Genomic DNA, 22,352 nt, shown 5'->3' with positions numbered 1-22,352 from the left:
TCTAGTCTAACACTTCCATGCAATACTAGGGGAAGAGCTGTATTGTTAGAAGTGCCATCCTTCAGATTAGATGTTAAACCGAGGATCAATCAGTGTTTTCAGGTGGTTAAAAGATCGCATGGAGCTATTCAAAAAGAGAAGGGAGTTTCTCCCAGTGCCCCAGCCAGCAACCCCACAAATAAAATTGGTCTTTCACTTTATAGCTGTTTGTGGGATTTTGCTGCATGCAATTTGGTTGCTGCATTTGCCTATAATATACACAATCACTGCACTTTACAGTAAATCCCATGAAGCACTTCCAGATGTTCTTCTGACATGAAATGCACTATATCAAATATAAGGATTATTATACAACAATTGTCAATGTATTGGCAGAAGTACTAACAAGTTTCTGGAAGATACTTAGTCTGCCTTAGCAGTACAACCATTCAACTATGGACAATAAAAAAATGGATTCAACTAATTGAGAAACGGCATTAGTGAAAAACTGATACTGTAAGAAATGTAAATCAGCAGTACATGCTCATAAGATAAGTATAAGAATTAATCTTAGCAACAGAATAGACTGCAATAAGCATAATCACAATCAGATTTACCTTTTTATCTCTAGCGAGGTAACATGGAGCCTTTTTAAACAGGTCAGTTTTAAATTGAACCACATCACCAATGGGAAAAACAAGTTTGCTCACTGTATAGAAAAGATTAGGACCTCTTTAACAGAGCTTCTTTTGGTGATAATGAGCTATTCTTACTCCCAACACAACTGTAACTCACCTCTTGAATAGTTCTGGTGCCCGGAAAGTTCAAGCTATAGTCCCGCTGGGCTTCTCGATGTGTAATGATCAGCATGAAGTTTTGATTTAATGACTCCTGTAGGGTACTGAAAGAGTGGAAAGAAAACAACAGAATCAAGGATGAGCATGTTCTAGCTTGCTGAGCCTGACTGCAATGAAGCCCCAAGAGTATGTCACCTACGACGTGGGCAAGTCTAGACGGATTCAGTTATAGTCTGTTCATAAGGCAAAAGGGCATGCTGTGAGTGACCAGAAGAAATCTAACCTGCGAGTTATAATTTCCTCTTTAGCTTTAAGAGTCATCATTCACAGGAGGTACTAATCACACACAAAAAATAATGTGTACACAATCCAACATTTTAATAGAGGTTAACATTTAATAGAGGTTAAATTGTGCAAGTAAAAGTAAGGGCAAATGAAAGAGAGGTGATACACATAAAATCTAAACTTGACCTGGTTTTCTATCACTAATGGGTATCTTTTTGAGCAAGTCATGCTTATTAAAGCACTTTATTTTCTTCCTTTGCCTGACTCTCCTTGGCCATACAACATTTGCTCTCAGGATTCAATGGCATTGCCACTCTTAGGTGGCAGGAGTCAGATGAAAATAAACTGGTGGAGACTCTATAACTTGATATAGTATGGAACATAAGAATTAGGAGCAGGAGTAGGCTATTCGGCCCCTCGAGCCTGCCCCACTATTTAATAAGACCATGGCTGATCTGCTAACCTCATTCCATTTACCCGCCCTATCCCCATATCCCTTAATCCTTTTAGTTTTTTAAAATCTAGAAATCTCATTCTTGAACATGTAATTTAATGGAGAGAATGCAACCTCCGTGATCCAGGTAATTTGAATCTGTATCAAACATGGCATCTCCTCATTGTGGTTTAACCTGCCACCACTTCTAATAATAATAATCCTTGCATTTGATGCTTTTCACATCTTCTAGCCATCTCAAAGCGCTTCAGAATATACTGTAAAGTGAATTGACTGTATATTTTGTGGGCGTAACACAGCAGCCAATTGCGCACAGAAATGTCCCACAGACAGTCGTGGATTGAGTAACCAAATTATGTATTTATTTATTTTTTAAGTGTTATTATCCCTGGAAAAGCGATCTACCAACTGACTAACAACTGGGTTCCTACTTACTGCTAAGTAAACTGGCGTGTGGAGTAAGGAAACTTGCCTCAGGTTTTGCTCTTCAGGGAATGGAACCCAGGTCTTTCATTTCCAAGGCGAGTGCTCTAACCACTGAGTTACAGGACTCCAAATGAGAAAGGCCCTTCTTAACATCTTAAAATTAAGAAATAGCAATTTGGCTGCATTTTTTGTTTAATGTACAGAAATACTATGGAAGATGAAAACGTTTTATTTGTAGACTTCTGAATTTACACATCTATACATTTATACTTCTACCCTTGTAGTTGTCAATTGTGCCTTTATTCCTTCCTTCCCTCAGGGAACTTCCCCTCTAGCTGCAACTCAAATAAAACAGTTAAAACAGTAAGCAAGGAAAAGGCAAATAGATTTAATAAAATGCTTGAGGTGGGAAGAAGTTAATTATTTGCTGGATTTTGATGCTGTCACATGCTACTTGTCATTTGAACATCAATCTGCCAAATATAGTTGTACAAGCCACATCAAATGAAGAAGTTAATTACTGGGTTCAAAACAATTTCTTCCTTTTATTTTCAAATATAATCAGTAATACTGAAATATGGAGTACCAATGTCTTGTGCTCGGCCACGAAATGTGAAGATGTAATTTGATTTTCCAGAACCAGTTCCTGATTTGAATCTTCTAAAACTTGTGAACAAAGAGCAGAGACTACTACACCCTCTGTCAGATACATAAAGTCACACAACTCCTACTGGCCAGTCACGGGGCTTTGACAGAGGTTTGGGTGTACTCTCAGCAGCAAAGGCACAAGTCAAGGTGAATTGAGGAAAGGGGATAAATGTAACATGGAAATAAAATTATCCATAAAAATGGAGATTTTGAATTAGATTTTGAAATTATAATTTGGATATTAAATTATTTCAGGCAGCATCTGTGTTAAATCTATTTCACATTAACATAGCATTTTAGTTTTGTTTTCCTTTTTACACCCATTCCCTCTTATATACATCTTATTTTTGTTTTAAGATACAATCTGAAGATAGCAGCCAGCAATTTTAATACGCACTGATTAAAATACCATTCAGATTTGCTTTGATTTTAGTCACACAAAGTACATAAGAAGCAGGTGTTTTGTGAGAAAAGCAAATTTGTTGCGTCTTTGATGGTTCCAACAATTAATAAGTTATGGCACACTGTAAAGAGATTATTTTACTCCAAGTACTATGCCAGCTTATGCTAACAGAATCTAAGTTTACTGTAATTACTGCATATTTACATAAAGTAAAAATATTAAATCACTGTGAGCAAGTAATGTTTGATGTGGCTTGTACAGCTATATCTGGCTGATTGATGTTCAAATGACAGACAGCACGTGACAGCATCAAAATCCAGCAAATACGCTTTGCTGAGGCTTCAGTGTTTACTTTGCATTTTGTATTCAGAGATTTTCATATACGATCTCATGCATTTCAAAACTGCAAATTACAGTTCAGAATTAATGGAAATTCTAAAACAAGCTGCACTGTATTATGGTGTTCCCCAAGGTCTGATCAAATTAATGATAAAATAATAATGATGCTACAAAATGCATCTTACTTAATTAACACTCTTACAAATGTTAATGAAAGGCAAATGATAATGAAAGTCAAAGTTCTGCTGCAACCTTCCGTTGCTCCAACATCAGTTCAGTATTGAGCCTCAATTTGTTTTCAACATTAAAACATAAGATCTGCTCATCTGCACCAAAACTTTTGCAGTCAATTCAGGCAGTAATAAATGTAACTTTCAGAGTACACAAGCCTTCAATGTGGCCCTTTCTTCAACTCCTTACATGTGTAGTCAATTTAGAAATGGAAATGACAATTATAAGCAAATAATTCTCAAATTGCTTCACTGAGAACGCATATATGCTCAGCTCAACTAAAAGCAGTTATTCGCTGTCACATCAATATCAAATTTACTTTCTTGTAATTGTACAATTATCAGTACTTCAGTAATCAAGCAGTTCCTTAACCCTGCCTTGTTATTCATCAATATTGTACTCTCTGAAACTTCACGTAACATTACAACTTCATTAAATGCCTAACTTGCAAGTAATTCCTTGTAAAATGCTTTTTTAATTTTAATTCTTTAATTTGTTAATTCTTTATAAAAATCTTGGTTTTATGAGTTGATACAATTAAAAAATTGTATAATAATAATCCTTGCATTTGATATAGCGCTTTTCACGTCGGGAGGACGTCCCAAAGCGCTTCACAGAACACACTGTAAAGTGAATTGACTGTACATTTGTGGGCGAACGCGGCAGCCAATTGCGCACAGCAATGTCCCACAAACAGTCGTAGATTGAAAATGACCAATTTATTATTGTTTTTGTTTTTTGGAGGGATTATTATTAGGCGTATCAACTCATAAAACCAAGATTTTTGGCTCATTTATTTTGTACAAAGTTGCACTCTATGTTATAGTATTTTGCTTGGACAATGACAGATATTTCTCATTTAAATGATTTTCATTAAAAGAATTACCACAATAATATTGCACTGAAGCTATGATTTTTCATTTATTTTAGGATAGTTCAAACAACAATTCTGAGAAATAATTTTGCAGCTACAAATATAGTCTTCCTCTTTTCTGGACAGTAGTTCAACTTTCACGTACAGATAACTCAATCATCCAAAGAACTGCATTGCCTAAATGCTAGGCCAGAATGGATTGCCACCATTAAAATACTGCCCATCCTGAACTACCTGATCAATGGAAATACTACTCTAAGAAGCCACCTTACAAATATCACATTTTATAAGTAGAATACTTAGAGCACAAATAGAATGGGCTCTAACTTTGCCAGTTGTGATCAACAACAACAAAATTAAATTTTTATAGCGCCTTTCATGTCGGGAGGATTTCCCTTATCAGCACTGGAAAAGCATAAGGAGTAAATTTTACATGTAAATTTAAACTCCAATTTGCTAAATGATGAAAAAAAGGGGAATACCAAAAGCCTAGAAAATACAACACAATTTACAATAAATGTACTTTTTTTAACAGTCTGTTCATGTCAGGTGAACATCTCAAATCTGCTTAAAATATGATTTTTTTCAGATCTCTACTGGTCCTTCCTTATTGTCCTGATATTTAGAATATTTGATTTATAGATAGCAATGGTTTAACAATTTAAAAGCATCACAAGTAGGACTAAAAGTCTTTCTCTCTCTTCCCCTCCTTCTCTCTTCAGGGTAAGAAACCAAATCTTGTTTTCAGAATTTCCAATCAAATAAAATGGAATGATTAGTAGAATGGAATTTTCTCAATAGTGCAATGGTGTTTATTGTCATGGGAATTACAGTAGGCTGAAGAACAAAAGCAACAAATAAATGTCCTCCACAAACATTATGTACACCAAAATATCAAATTAGTAACTACAAAGCAATTGAACACTATTTCACCATACCACTATGCATTTAATTTAACTGTGTCCACCACCTAGTGGTAAAGCTGCACCAATCATTTTTGCATCTCTATCAAATATATATTCTGAAATTAAAGACCAAATTACTAACAATACCATTCTTTTATATAACAGAAAATCAGTTCAAAAATAAACTTTTTAAACAAATTGCTGAAAAAATATAAAATGACTTGTTCTAACTTCCAAAGAATGAACATTTTCAAAAAGCACCACTGACTTAACAGGTTGGAGATCTAATATGGAAAAGGAAGGACATGGATTCCCTTGACTGTTGCCCACACAATAAAAGTTACTAGATATGACATCTATAAAGAAGTAAAAAGCCAGGAATTTTACCAAAAAAGAGGACACATCATCCCAGTCACTTCCTTGTTTTGTGGATCCATGAGGTCATGTGGGTACAGATAAATATTATTGACTTTGGCTTGATTACCTTTGAGGATCAGGGAATGTGTATGCAGAATATTCCCACAGTAGAACAGTAGATTAAATAGGTGGAGAATAGAAAATTAGGTAGTCTATACATGATCTATTGAGCAACTGTGATGCGCTTAATTTTTTCATGGTAAATGGACCATGTATTTAGGTCTCTCTCCCCCCGTCAAATTGTCAAAGTTAACATTTATTTGCCTGTCTGGTTTGGAAACCAAGTATTCAGACAGACAGAGAGAGAGGGGGAGACAGAGACAGACAGAGACAGACAGAGACAGAGAAAGACAGAGAGAGAGAGAGAGGGAGACAGAGACAAAGAGACAAAGAGAGAAAGAGAGAGAGAAAGAGAGAGAGAAAGAGAGAGAGAAAGAGAGAGAGAAAGAAAGAAAGGCAGGCAGGCAGGCAGAGAGCGAGACAGACAGACAGACAGACAGACAGACAGACAGACAGACAGACAGACAGACAGACAGACAGACAGACAGACAGACAGACAGACAGACAGACAGACAGACAGACAGACAGACAGACAGACAGACAGACAGACAGACAGACAGACAGACAGACAGACAGACAGACAGACAGACAGACAGACAGACAGACAGACAGACAGACAGACAGACAGACAGACAGACAGACAGACAGACAGACAGACAGACAGACAGACAGACAGACAGACAAAGACAGACAGACAGACAGACAGACAGACAGACAGACAGACAGACAGACAGACAGACAGACAGACAGACAGACAGACAGACAGACAGACAGACAGACAGACAGACAGACAGACAGACAGACAGACAGACAGACAGACAGACAGACAGACAGACAGACAGACAGACAGACAGACAGACAGACAGACAGACAGACAGACAGACAGACAGACAGACAGACAGACAGACAGACAGACAGACAGACAGACAGACAGACAGACAGACAGACAGACAGACAGACAGACAGACAGACAGACAGACAGACAGACAGACAGACAGACAGACAGACAGACAGACAGACAGACAGACAGACAGACAGACAGACAGACAGACAGACAGACAGACAGACAGACAGACAGACAGACAGACAGACAGACAGACAGACAGACAGACAGACAGACAGACAGACAGACAGACAGACAGACAGGACAGACAGACAGACAGACAGACAGACAGACAGACAGACAGACAGACAGACAGACAGACAGACAGACAGACAGACAGACAGACAGACAGACAGACAGACAGACAGACAGACAGACAGACAGACAGACAGACAGACAGACAGACAGACAGACAGACAGACAGACAGACAGACAGACAGACAGACAGACAGACAGACAGACAGACAGACAGACAGACAGACAGACAGACAGACAGACAGACAGACAGACAGACAGACAGACAGACAGACAGACAGACAGACAGACAGACAGACAGACAGACAGACAGACAGACAGACAGACAGACAGACAGACAGACAGACAGACAGACAGACAGACAGACAGACAGACAGACAGACAGACAGACAGACAGACAGACAGACAGACAGACAGGAGCTCCATACATGTATCACCTATAGATGGAGTATAACGTGGGGAAGTGTGAAGTTATTCACCTAGATAGTAAAAATAGAAAAGTGGATTATTTTCTAGAGGGGGAGAGACTGGATGGTGTTAGTGTTCAGAGAGATTTTGGTGTCCTTGTACATCAGTCACAAAAAGTTAGTCTGTGGGTACAGCAAGCAATTAGGAAGGCTAATGCCATGTTGGCGTTCGTTGCAAAAGGGTTAAAGAGTACAAGATTAGGGAAGTCTTGCTGCAGTTTATAAGGTCTTGGTGAGTCACACCTAGAATATTGTGTGCAGTTTTGGTCTCTTTATTTAAGAAAGGACATACTCACCTTAGGGGTGCAGCGTAGATTCAAGAGGTTAGTTCCTGAGATGAGGGGGCTGACCCATGAGGAGAGGTTGAGTAAGACTAGGTCTATATTCTCAAGAATATAGAAGAATTAGAAGTGATCTTATAGAAACCTATAAAATTCTTAAGGTCTTGACGGGGTAGATGCCGTGAGACTGTTTACCCTGGTTGGAGAATCTAAAACTAGGGGTCATAGTCTCAAGATTAAGGGTCAGCCTTTTCGAACTGAGTTGAGGAAACATTTCTTCACTCAGAGAGTAGTGAATTTGTGGAATTCTCTACCCCAGAGGCTGTGGATGCTCAGTCCTTGAACATATTCAAGACTGAGGTTGATAGATTTCTAAAGGATAGAGGGATTAAGGGATATGGGGATAGAGAGGGTAAATGGAATTACGTTAGAAGATCATCCATGATCTTATTAAATGGTGGGCAGGCTCGAGGGGCCGAAAGGCCTACTCCTGCTCCTACATCTTATGGTTTTATGGTCATTTTATGGAAATATCTATCTGTCTGAAATGGAATGTGCACACTTCCCTAGAGGGACACGGCTTGCTATCCTAACTCTGTAATAGATTAATTGGTGGTTGTCAAGAGTCAAGGCTTGGGGAAACCCAGAGTGTGTGTTCGGGTACCTCCGGAGTTTAACCAACTATAGCTTGAAATTGAGAGCATTGTCTGGTAAGCTTTCTGCTGCTTGTCCAGCTGTCAGGGCTTTGGCATGGGAGCTTTAACAGGAGCTCCCAGGGACTAGTCTGCCCCTCCACATCCCGACAATGAGCCAAGGTGGCTCGTGGAATCAGCAGGGCCCTGGCATATGGTGGACCTAACTGGCTCAGGAACCAACCTACCATGACTGCCAGAGGGGAGAGTGAATTACCAGGTAGATAGCTTTAAAACAATGAAAAAAATCCAAGATAATAATCAAACTCCCACTTTTGCATCTCTAGTAATGGAGTAATATCTGCTCATCTTCTGCAACTAGTTTTTATTTTGAAGGAATTCACCTTGCTTCAACTGGGGGAGGAAAGGGGTGGTAAAAGGGAGGGATATGCAACCTAGCAGATTTTGTTCGCAAGCAGGACTATTACCTCTTTGTAATTGAAATTAGAAGCAAAGATGGAGGGTGTGATTTATGAAGAGAGAAGAGGAATTTGTCCTTGGCCACGAGAAGGGAGAAAAGATTGCAAGACAGCAAGAAAGTTAGGGGAGCAGAGAAGGGCTGAAAAAACTTATGACGTCGTTATGCGCTATTTCAAATCAGCAGGACATCTGCTATTGCCTTAATTGCAGTATTTTTCTCGAGGGAAACTGTCTGTTACCCGTAGCAATTTAAGCAGCTAATTTTGCTTCCAATTTTCAAAATACTGTTTATGAATATCATTTTTATTCCTAGATCTTTTCTGTCCTTCCTTAACTCAGCAGAATTCAATTGCCACTACATACTGTTCACAACATGCAAACATTGATGAAAGATAACTTGTTATAGGGATTTCTGCTGAGTTCAAGTAAAATCTGCACAGTAGCACCGAGCAAGATCAACTTCCTACAACCAGTTACTTTTATTCAACGTTTAAAAGGAAAAGCACTTCTGCTGGAGCCAAACCGATTATTCTGTTTTGTCCACAAAGCTTTGTATGCAACAACAGCATAGGGCCCCACCTACTGGCCTAGTCGAGAAGCATTCCAAAAATTACAGGCTGCAAGCATCTTTCAGCATCTTTAAACAACATATATTTCTTCCCCCGTGTCCCCAATGTACTGCACAATTTCCAAGAGCAGACAGATAAGTTATCAAATTATTCTCTTGGTGCTATTCTGAGGCTCTCATTTAAGATTAATAAAATCTGCAATTCCATCTCTTACTATTTACCTCATTTTTTAAATATTTTAATACAAAAATGAACAAATGTTAAGACATCCACTTGAATAGATTGAATAGAGCAACAACTGCAGGAAAACAGACCATAATAAAACAGCCGACTTTTGCAGTGTGCGCTACAATCTAAGTAGGAGTGGAAACTGCGGTTAGCAAGTTACTGAATTCTTCTGTCCAATTTCGCGCCCCCCCCACTCCCGCACCACCCCAATCGTCCTCAAAGGACAACTGTCAGGCCACTCAATTTAAGGTCATCCTCATGAGGAAAGGATTTTCAGTTGAGCCACACCATATTCTTGGCCCTACATTGACACATATTTATATCTAATGTGAACAGAAAACAATTACAAACTCATAGATAATGGTTGGAAATATGTTCACTACGTGCACCACCCAAACATCCAGGGTTAAAGCATAGATTAAAATTAAATATAAAGTATAAGAATTAATCACAGCAATTTACCTAGCTTGACTTGTTGCAGGTCCAGCTGATCCTGGTTGAGCTAGCTCAGGTGTGAGAACATACAGGCTGTTATTCTTAGGTAAGTGGAGAGATCTCAGAATAGTCTGCAGATAAGAGACAAAAGAGCAGTATCATCACCTTAAATCTGACAAATTCAGAATTAACTGAAAACTATTTTCAAATAAACTAAAATGACATACATTCTGTATTTATTCTGATGGTATTTAGTTCTAAAGTTGAGATAAAATTCTTTTAAATTATCTCAAAATTATTTCATGTCTTACTTAGTAATTCTTTCAGGTATCAAAAAATATATTAAAAGGGAATCAGACTCTTGGAAAAAGATATTAAAGAGTGAGCAAGCAGGAAGGGGGAGTATTAGACTAGCTGATTGACGACCTGTAATTTGTACAAAAGTAGCCAGGTACAAATTACTGTTAATTTCTGACTAGTGAAATTCAGATCAAATGGTATGAATCCACACTGTTACAAAGACTTACACTGTCGCTTGTATCAGGAGACTTCCAACCTTTCAACTGCATTTGAGATACAGGAATCTGAAGTTCATTTTCTAGAATTTGCTTGATAGCACCTGTAAGATTTTTTAAAAATCAATCAATTTTAGCAATATATCAATTGCCTTTAAAATTGTACAACAAAGCTACAAAATGTACAGCACTTTCAAAAAAGATAATATATAAAGGAACAAATCAGTTGGATTACCTAAAGGCAAGAAAGTCCTGTTGTTAAAAAAAGTTCAAAATTTGAAGAGAAACACTTTGTGTTTTGATAATCCCACTAAAAAGATCATTCTGAAAGCCCATGGATTTTTGCTTGTTTCTGATCAGAGAAGTGGTTCATTATCCAAGCTTAAATTGGCGATTGCAAGAATTTATAGGAGTGGCTATACACCTTAGTGACCTAGAGAATTAAATAATAATAATCCTTCCATTTGATATTAGCGCCTTATCGAGTCTTTCAGACATCTCAAAGCCCTTCACAGAACATACTGTAAAGTGAATTGACTGTAAAGGCTATCAGGAAGAAAAATAGAAAGATGTTGTGGTGCAGTTTAAAGTCTTTAAAGGGATGGGGAAATTAAATAATTTCAACTTGATAATACATTAATAAATAACTTTTTTTAAAAAACTCACAAGTAAATTAATTTGGTATTTGTTGAAGACTGTTAATTGTGATCTATGTGATAAGATCAGCCTTTCAAAGAGGCTAGTAGCTTGTCACAAGACCACATAAATACAGTAAGCAGAACAATTCGCCCATGCAAGTTCCTGGGCACAAACTTGGCAAGACCAATGTGCAAAAATTGCTCAGATACAGGACACAAAACTCCAAACTTGAACACATGGTTATTTTGTTTTTGGTCCCTTTTTTTGACAGTCTCTCTCAAGCAGAACAACCATATCCCTCATCACTGATGATAATATTGACACAAATATTAACATGCTATGCAATTCACAGTAGGCTTATCAAACAAATAGAAGTACATTTCCCCGCTTCATAGAATTGTATTATTTAATGTACATGTCTCTGATTCTGCCCAATTCTATAAAATTGCTAAACTTTCGAAAATTCAAGCACAGCTCTCACACCCTAGCACCAACATTACATTATTGCTTTGCTGTATGAAAATTGGAGAGAATAGCCTGTACCCCCCACCCCCACACATACACCACATTTACACGAATAATAGGAAATCCTAGTTCTTGTCTACCTTGCTTTGAACTAAAATCGATGTTAATCAGCGAATGAGCCCAACAAGTAAAGCTTCATTCTAGTCATGCGAAACGTGATTTGGAACTGCTTGCAATATGTGGGCAAGTAATAAAGAGCTGATGCAACCTTAAACTTGTACAAGCATAATGCTAGTTAACTGTGCAAACTTCTGTTTTACTTCTCACGGTTGGGGACATGATTTCAACTCCAAATCTGATTGCAATGCAAGGATCATTATTATTGATGAGCCAACCAAAATAATCTATTTAACTGTGCCAGGTAACTTGCCAGAGCCAGTTGTACCTCAAAGAGGTGCTGATTACCAGCCCTCCGAGGATAGTAGTTAAAAGGTTTAACAGCTAAGTGAATCCAACTGGATTCAAATCAAAACCTTCTGATCTAAGCTCAACCAACTGAGCTACCTGGGATGTACAGAGATTCAACCCACAAATACACACAAAATATTGCATGAACTTGTGTGCAACATGAAATATCCAAATCTGTAAAATTAGAGACATATTTCCTGATTGGAATTGGTTATTGAGACACACCATGTTTAATAATAATTATAATAATAATCCTTGTATTTAATATAGCACTTTTCACGTCTCAAAGTGCTTCACAGAGTACATTGTAAAGTGAATTGACCGTATATTTGTGGGCAAAACGGTTATATACGTTTATAATGTTTACATACAAATAGGGAAAGTGGAAGACAGAATGTAAACTGAACAAAATATGGAAGGATAGAAGAATGAAAAAAAGTTAATATCTGAGACCTTACCAACTGTGCTTGTGTCTTCAATTACCACTTCCACATTTCTGTCACGGTATTCCACCCTGAAATTTAGCATTCTTGGTTGACGTTCCACAATCGGCCGAGATGAAACTACTGGACAAAAGGCTGAGGACGAAGAGGACGAGGAGGAGGAAGAAGGCTGGCTGGCAGGGCCGAACACTGGAACTTGGGAGGTTTCTGCATTAATAAATTCACTGGAACAGAATTCAAATAAACTTCATAAATAAGCACCAAAACTAAATATGTTTGTATCTAAATTGCATCCAGAATTTCTGTGAAGACAGAGGAGAACTATTCCAGCCTAGGTACATTTCTTATTGCAAAAGGGATTAAGGGATATGGGGATAAGACAGGGATATGGTATTAGCTGGAGTTAGACTAGAAGATCAGCCATGATTGAATGGCGGGGCAGACTCGAAGGACCAAATGGCCTACTCCTGCTCCTACATGTTATGTTACACACAACTGTTAAAAATAACTTGTTGCCTTCATTTACTCACTTCAAGCGTTTCCAACTCATTGAATAAATGATACGTAAAATTGTTTTTGGACAGCAAGATGCAGTGACTTGATAACCTGAAAGGTGACCATTTATTTAGCACTGGAAGTTACAGCAGACCCGCTGGAAAACAGCACTCAACCCTGGACTATACCAATCAATGTGATTGGCAGATTAAGCACAAGGTGGTTAACGTGCATTGTGAAACTGCATTCGAATGTCAGTAATGTTTTAATAATAAATAATTACCCCAAAGGCCTAATTAGGAAAAAGGAAAATAACTTTAGTAGTTTTCTTAAAAGTACTAGCAATTTTTCAAATTCAATATGATTAAAATTTGCAAAATTTGACACATGACTGATTTGGCCTGATTTAAATATTTTAGCAGGACATTTGTTATCTATTATGTTGAATGAACTCAGAGACACCAAAGCTGACTCCCCCACCCCTGGTTCTTGAAGTTAGATGTGTAGCACTGGATTTCTAGTTCATGGTTTTTGACTGCCAGCTTGTGCGATACCAACATTTTTCTGATGAAAAACCTCAGCGTAGGTATCCCTCTAAGCAGCAGTCAAAACACCCAATCCAAGGCCACTGATGCCTTGCAGTGCTGCTACACTGGAGTCAAATTGCCAGCTCCACTTTATATCTCTCTGGACAGCAAACCTGAGGCTGAGCTCTGCCTCTGTGAATCTAAACAAACATTGCTCTACTAGCCAGTCAACTGCTGAATTTTTTTTAACATTGTTGAAGAACAAGGAGTCCTACCAACTCTTTAATAACAACAATATAATAATAATAAAATAATAATAATAAAATGCACTTATACAGCGCCCTCCACACAGGGTAGAGTCTCAGAGCGCTTAACAGTGACGGAGCCTGACTCCAAGTCGGGTGGTGGGGGGGGGGTGGAGGTGGCTGTAAACTCGATTGAAGAGGAAAGTTTTCAGGTGGGTTTTGAAAAAGGGGAGAGAGGGGGCAAGGTGGAGAGATTGAGGCAGAGTGTTCCACAGTTTGGGAACTATTATTATTAGATTATTATGAATAATAAATCTAATATTTTATTATTAAATTATTAAGAGTTTTATAATGTTAAACACGGTACATACGGGAAGCTGAATCCTTTACAAATCACATTTTTCAGGCGGTGGTCACCCCACAGCCACAAAGAGTTCAGGAGGAAGGTGAGTGGGATGGTAGGGAGCAGAGACAGACAGAGCAGAAATTCCCCGAGAGTGTGGCACTCACAAACCGGTTTCTGTATTGAATACAGAAGGGTGATGGTGAGGGTGATGACACCTCAGGGAGGGCAATCTTAGGCAAAGCCATGGCACAGTGGGGCAAACAACTCCCAGGTGTCTGCAGGGAAATGCAGCAATGCTATTGAAATTGGGAAATCAGGTAGGTAGGCGTTTCTGCAACCGCAGACCTGAGTCTCGCATGGTGTGGTCTGGTCAGGCTCACTTTCTCCCCATCACCGAACGGATCGACCGCAAGATCCTTACACTCGTTTTCAAATCCCTTCACTCTGGCACCTCCCTCCCTCTCCGACCTCCTCACTCGCCAATCCACCACCCGGGCCTCCGCTCGACTGACACGTGTGACTCGTCCCTCACACCCTCCGTCCCACCATCAGAGGTCGCACTTTCAGCCACTACGCCCTGAAACTCTGGAACACACTCCCTCAATCCCTCTGCCTTGCCCCCTCTCTCCCCTTTTTCAAATCCTGTCTGAAAACTTACCCTATCCTGCATGGAGGGCACTATATAAGTTCAAGTTGTTTTGTTTTATTGCCTCCTTGTGGCTGGAAAAATGGTGCAGGGGGGGGGGCTTCAGATTCCTGGGGCATTGGGACCGGTTCTGGGCAGAATTAATAATAATCCTTGCATTTGATACAGCACCTTATCATGGCTTTGGGACCAAAAACGAAATCTTCTTGCAGAGGCAGAGGGCATGGCTGAAGAACTGAATGAATACTTTGCACAAAAGAGGATGCTGCCAATGTCCCAGTAAAGGAGGAGGATGTAGAGAAATTGGATAAGATTGAAAACAAATAGAGGAGGTACTTAAAAGGTTAGCAGGGCTCAAGTAGAAAAGTCACCCGACCAAAATGGTACACATCCTAGATTGCTGAGGGAAGTTAAGGTGGAAATAGCAGAGGCTCTGGCCACAATCTTGTGGCCCACGTTGGGACTTGAAACCACATATTCTAAGATGACACCGCAATTGCAAGGCTTATTATTTATTATAAAAGTTCCTCCTCAAAAATATCCTTACCTCTGTAAAATGCCATTCTCTTGCGGAATTACACCATTGATAGCTGCCTGCAAACAGAAAAAAGTACAGATGAATAAATAAATAAATTTGATAAATATTAAAAATAATCACTGTAGAACTCATGTACCAGAATATGATCTAATAATCATGTGGATGCTAGAACTGACAAGTTCATGCTATGCTGGAATACCTAATTTCTAGCATTAAATACTAATTTTGAATTATGGAAAAGTTTCCAACTACAGTACTGGTATATTGCAATGCTATAATAGAGTACACTCTTGGCTTTCTCGCAAACACATACCAAACAACCCCCATGCCATATGATGTAACATTTCAACACTTAGGTTGAGTCCTAGTGGAATATTTCAAGATCAACACAGAATTTGTATAAAAAGGCTGATGAAATAAAGTTTCTATTTCAAACAATTAATTCAAAAGATTATCCCGGCTATTTGAACACAACTTAATGACGAGATATCTGTAGATTTTAAATTCTTTCTTGTGAAGATTTCCTGCCCCCATCGCTGCCTTTTGTTAAGACTGTGTGGAAACAACCCTACTCTAGGATTGAAAACAAATAATCTCAATTCATTCTGTTAGAAAATAACTCAACCACAACACCCAAGTGCTACATTCAAATTACATACTCACTTATTGACAAACTAAAAAATCTTCTTACACTGATCGCTTGTGATTGAAACAATGCACAAATGTTGTTTTGCTAATGAACAGTTTAAGTGTAAAATCTACTCGCATTTCAAAACAAATACATTATTATGTAGCAGACGCCCCCTACTGTTTGTTTGAACATAAGCCTCAATCACAGTTTACTAACTTTTGGCCAAGGGCCATACTGACAGTGACTTGCTCAAGAGGCACTCTCACAAACCAAAGACATGGTAACTTCATGTACCTCTTTTGGCAATTGGAACTGGGCCACATTTACACATTTGGAAACTATGAAGAGTAAACATTAGTGTGAGAAGTTCCCACATTTTCCACTTTTGATTCTAGGACTTGAAAATTCAAACTGCATGTTGGCAAAATTCCACTTCCCACTTTGTGGGAAAGGAAGCATTTTCACACTACCCTCAGACATTACAAAAGTATTGCCATGGAAAAAGTCCTTTCTGTCCATTTGATCTAATCCTTCTAATGCCCAACATACCATCATCAAGGCTTTCCTATATCCTGTGTTCTAGCCATAACCACCTTTTCTGGTAATCCATTCCAACTTCCACATTTCGGTGCTTTCATAATAATACTTTGTTCAAAGTAAAGCAACTTCACGCAAGATGACTGGGACCGTGATTTACCTACACAGTGCATCTGTGAGCAGGCAATGCAGAGGTAAGTCATTATTTGACAAGTGTAGGGTGGAGAAGGGGAATGAATGTGAGAAAACATTTGAGAACCCCACCCCCAGAAGAATCAAGATTTCCTATTTATTTGTTCCATAACTGGTATGAGGTACTTACCACTAAATCCCAGTTATTCTGTTCAAGCAATGTAATAGCTTCATCAATATTTTCAATACCAGTGCATGCCTGGGAAAAGGGGAAAAAGTGAACCATTAAAATGCATTGCGGAAAATACATATACCAAAAAAACATAAAACTAAAAATCATAACTTTGCTCAATATATGAAATGAATGTTTCATAAATTTATTACTACTGCAGGGTGACGTTTCTGCCAATTTCTACAATTTGCAAATCTCCATCAGACCTCTTGTGTTCTCCTGATGTGAAAGTTACTGCACATATGTAATGTGTTGGTGTTGACTATGGTGACTCCATGTAATGCAGTTCCACCCACGACCTCACCAAAAACTGTTAGTATAATGTGAGATTTTAAGATTGTGGAGTGTAATATCATTTAGGGCAGCGTGGTGGTGCTATCCATTAGAGCACCAGCTCAGTACCAGAGCAGAGGGAACCAAGTTAATTCCCCAAGTCTGCTGAGATCCAATTCCATCTTTGCTGTACAGAAATACACCAGAACAATAAATTTTGTATCAACTTTCTATCCACTGAAAGAGAAGGCAAATCATTCACTGAACTGCATAAACATTACAACTACATAACTTTATGTTTGTCAAAGACAAGAGTACAGATTCTTACTGAAAACAGGATTTGGGATCTTTAAATTACATAAAGAATCTCAGATGGAATTTGACATGAAAGAAATGCTGGATATTAATATCTAAACATTGCTGAAGCAAAGCACAGTACATAGTTTGCTTATGATTCGACACTTGTCAGTGTACTGAACAAATTTAGGCAGTTTCCAATGTAAATCAGATTGATTACATTCACTTGGCATTAGCCCGATATGAACCAGATATTTGGATATCTGAGGCGTCAAAGCACAAATATAACATATTCAACAAGGCAATCACGGAATCTATAACCCATGAGTGAAAGAGTCACAGGCGCTTTTCATGTGATCAATGTTTATTAATGTTTTTCCTCAAACAAGGGCAAGAATAAATATGAAATTGAATTTTAAAACACAATACTGGAAGAAACTTTAATAATCGCACCACAAAAAGGGGTTTAAATTTTTCAGTTTTCTTGGAATTATTTTATTCCATTATCTGACAAGCCAGATGAAGAATAATCACACATGTTGACATTTCCACTATTCAAATTCAATTAAAACCACAAAACGGTTTGAGTCACAAAACTAACATTCACTTCATCCATCACAACCAAATAAAATAGGTGACACTTGAGGATACAGCAACTCATTTAAGCCAGAAACAAATAGACGACAATCAGAAACGCACTCACCTAGTGCTTCACTGAGAAGGGGAATTTTTGATTTTATATACAGAATACAAATTATTGCATCAAACGTCCAAGGCCTTTTAAAGTTAAAGCTCAAATCAACTTGATTTTTTTAAACTAAACATGTTCACTAATCTTTCTACTGTCTCGATGCACTATACCATAAGAACATAAGGAGCAGGAGTAGGCCATTTGGCCCCTCGAGCCTGATGACCATAACTCCGGGAAAAATTAGTTAGGTGGATAGCAGCTATCAGAACTTCTCACAGTTCAAATGGCAAGCACCCCAACTCAGCATCATTGTACTTGACACACAAATCCTCCTCGCTACCCTTCGCAATACACAGAAACCAGACCAAAACATCTAATGTGCTTGTGTTTAAAAAAAACTAATACTTCATTTGCAATTTTCCTGGACAAAAATAAGCATACTGATATCTGAAAATTCTGCATGCCACAAAATTACATTTGTATAGCACCTTTCACATCGGGAGGACATCCCAAGATACTGGACAATTAGTGTTTCGGACCCGAGCTGGGAGTCGGGATCGGGGAGGGTGGGGTGCAGGGAGGAAAAGCAGGGTGACCGAAGGCACGGTCGAAGAGGAGGGTCTTGAGACGGGTCTTGAAGGAGGCAAGGGAAGGGACGAGGCGGAGGGACTGCGGGATAGGGGCAGAATGGCTGAAGGCACCCACACACAAATGGTGGGGGTGGGGCGAGGTGGGGAACGTGAAATAGACCGGAGCTCGCTGAGCGGAGAGTGGGCAGGCTAGTAGGTTAGGAGTTTGCAGAGGTAGGGGGGAACAAGGTCATGGAGGACTTTGAAGGTGAGGACCAGGATCTTGAACTGTATCCTCTGTGTGATAGGAAGCCAGTGGAGTTGGACGAGGATGGGGATTATAGGGTCGTGGAGCCTAGTGTGGGAGAGGACACGAGCTGCAGAGTTCTGGATGATCTGCAACCTATGGAGGGAGGAGTTGGGGAGGCCGACAAACAGTGAGTTTGCATAGTAGAGCCTGGATGTTACAAATGCGTATATGAGGGTCTCAGCGTTCTGCAGTGTGAGATAATGGCGTAGTTGGACAATGTTGTGAAGGTGAGGAAAGGCGGAGCAGGTCATGGCATGATGTAGGGTATGAAGTTGAGGGTCGAACAGGATGCCCTGGTTCCGTGAGATGTAGAGTGTATCCATGAAGGGTGATCCTGCAGAAAGTTAGCTCTTATCCAGGACTTGATGTCCAACTGGCAGTCTGTGAGGACAGCAGTGGTCCTGGAGTCAAGGGTGGAGGCAGAGAGGTAGATTTGGGTGTCAACCGCATACATGTGGAAGTTGACCCCATGTCTGCGGATGATGTCATCAACGGGAAGTATATAGATATTGAAAAGGACAGAGCCCTGAGGGACGCCACACATAATTGTGTGGGAGCTGGAGAAGAAGCCATTAAAATGACACAATCCCAAAAGCAAAGCATGCATCCTAGAGCTGTTCTAGTGAAGTACTAGTACATCTTGCAAAATATTGCTAAAGAATATGAAGTATATTTATATGCTTTAGAAATACCCTTAACAAACTTCACTGTATATAGTAGTTGGCCAGGATGTCATGGACCTCACTAAGTCTCTCAGCAGCCTTCACACACTGCGTTTCTGTCAAAGGAATATTGCCGTTATTTCCTTCCACAGGAATAACTCAACGAACCAAGAGTAAGCACAAAATAGGGTCATATTTACTGTGGACACACTATTGATAAATTAATCAGCAAAAACTTTAAAAACCTAGATAGATGTTATTAGAAAACAGATATATAATCTTAAAAGCAAATTGAAACCAACTTATAAATTCTATGATAACATTTTATGCTTTCCCATTAGGGACATCTCAAAAGGAAATATAAGCAGAAAACCGATTAGATTCGAGACTAGAAACAGTTTCCCATCGTCCAATTCACAATTACAATATGTGTGTGTGGGGGGGGGGGGGGGGGTTTGAACACATTTTTCACCAGTGGAGCAATTTCCTCCTTTATCCCCCCACCCCCCATCTCCATCTATATCCATTGACTGTTTTCCTCTTACTACTGCAGTGGAGTACAAAGCCATTCATATCTGCAAGGTGATATGTTAACCAAACGTTTGTTTAAACTGTGATGCTTCAAGGAAATACTCACCTGAACAAATATTTTTTTAAAAATGACATCTAGCCACTAAGCAATATCACTCTCTTTAAAACTGATAAACCAAGGAAACTGAAGAATGTGAGGACAGAACTGAAGATAGTGGTGTAGAATTTCTCTACATCTCAACTTCAGATGACATTGCACAGGTGGGTGTAAAATCATGAGCTTTTCATCAAAAGAAGTGATCCAATAAACTGACTCTCAACTGGCTAGTGAGCTAGGTCAGTGCACTGGTAAAAGTATTCTTAGTAAACATCTCCATTCGTCATTCTCCTTTTTTATTAGTCATTTTGAAGTACAAATGAATAGAGGGCATTTAGCTGTGGATTCATGTGTCCTGTATACCACGACACTGATGCCATGAAGCAACAATCAAACAATTATGAGTATGCAAATATGAGAAATATTTTCAGCCAGGACTGCCCACATGTCTGATAAATGAATGTAGCATTCACTCAGAAGGCAATGGGCCCCGAGGAACACACACCATTCAGTAGGCCATTGAAGTGTGCCACACAGCAATCCTCGCATTTTTCACTGATAACAGGCAATTAGAACCACCAATTCTGCTTATCTGCAGATGGTACTCCATGGAGCAATGCCACTGGATACCAATGTTAAACGCACATGACAGAGGTCCAATTGAAGTATGCACTGGAGCCTTCATGACCTGATCCAGTTTAAATGAAACATTTTAAAAATAGATTATCATGTGCACAAAAAGTAAGCAGTATTTACTTTTCCTACCTGTACGTTTTATACAACATGCACATATAAATTGCAGGCTGTTTCCCAGTATCACATGCCAGCCAGATAAAAGTAATGTGGTTAAAATTCCTATGAATTTCATTAGCAGTTCTACAAACATATCAATGACTGGGACACATTTTCATTACATGCTATGAAATTAGTTACTTTATTAAAGCACTTGCGTCGCAAGCGAGAGACCTGGCAGGGCAAAACCTTGGACAAGTTTCCCTACTCTACACGCCTGATGATAATCCCTCAAAAAAAAGAAATTGGTCACTTCAATCCACGACTGTTTGTGGGACACTACTGTGCGCAATTGACTGCCGCGTTTCGCCCACAAATATACAGTCAATTCACTTTATAGACATGAAAAACGCTTTATCAAATGCAAGGATTATTATTATTGTTATTATTATAACAACTTACATTTATAAAACGCCCTACACACAAATTGGGGGGGGGGGTGGGGGTGGGAAGGGGGTGTGTGGTGCGGAGAGAGGCGGAAAAGAGAGGAGATAACCCTCCTCATTGTCTTCTAATCAGAGAATGTTGCTTTTATAGGCTTGAGATATTTTCCACGAAAACTTTCCATACACAATCTCCAGTTGTTCCTTCCTTGTTGCAAGGTTTGCCATCTTCCAGCCACGTTTATAAACATTATATTACCTATGTATTACATTACAAAAACAAGATTACATTTGTATAGCGCCTTTCATATCGGGAGGACATCCCAAGGTGCTGGACAGTGTACAGCATTTCAGACCCAAGCTGGGGTCAAGGGGGAAAAAGGAAGGGGAGGGGAAGGGGGATGGCCGATCGCGTGGTCGAAGAGGAGGGTCTTGAGGCGAGACTTGAAGGAGGCGGCGAGATTGGGGGATGGAATCACTGTACCACTGATCCAGAGGTTGGGGGCAGAGTGGCTGAAGGCTATCCCGCCAATGGTGGGGTGGGTCGGTCGGGGGACTTGGAGCAGGCCGGAGCCGGCTGAGCGGTGTTGGTAGGGGGTTAAGAGGTCGCAGAGGTAGGGTGGGGTGAGGCCATGGAGGGCTTTGTATGTGAGGACCAGGATCTTAAACTGGAACCTCTGAAGGATAGGGAGCCAATTAAGTTGGGCGAGAGTGGGGGAGATGGGGTCACGGAGTTTGGTGCGGGAGAGGACGCGGGCTGCAGAAGTCTGGATTATCTGCAGCCTGTGGAGGGAGGAGTTGGAAAGGCCGACAAGCGGGGTGTTTGCACAGTCGAGCCTG

General features: G+C 39.6%; 1 protein-coding gene across 1 annotated transcript in view; it reads right to left on the bottom strand.

Moving 5' to 3' along the window:
- The window catches only part of faf1 (Fas (TNFRSF6) associated factor 1), a 113,884-nt gene that overhangs the window by 78,697 nt on the left and 12,835 nt on the right, over window positions 1–22,352 (bottom strand). The window contains exons 2-7 of the mRNA XM_042334861.1: window positions 16,866–16,934; window positions 15,385–15,431; window positions 12,594–12,802; window positions 10,576–10,667; window positions 10,076–10,179; window positions 775–880 (exon numbers count right to left, since the gene is read on the bottom strand). Coding sequence (XP_042190795.1) covers window positions 775–880; window positions 10,076–10,179; window positions 10,576–10,667; window positions 12,594–12,802; window positions 15,385–15,431; window positions 16,866–16,934 — 627 coding nt within the window. The remainder of the gene's footprint in view (window positions 1–774; window positions 881–10,075; window positions 10,180–10,575; window positions 10,668–12,593; window positions 12,803–15,384; window positions 15,432–16,865; window positions 16,935–22,352) is intronic.

Source organism: Callorhinchus milii, unplaced genomic scaffold (assembly GCF_018977255.1).
Source record: "Callorhinchus milii isolate IMCB2004 unplaced genomic scaffold, IMCB_Cmil_1.0 Scaffold5, whole genome shotgun sequence".
Classification (NCBI taxonomy): domain Eukaryota; kingdom Metazoa; phylum Chordata; class Chondrichthyes; order Chimaeriformes; family Callorhinchidae; genus Callorhinchus; species Callorhinchus milii.
The sequence above is the reverse complement of the archived record's forward strand: the minus strand, read 5'-3'. Positions and strand labels throughout refer to the sequence as shown.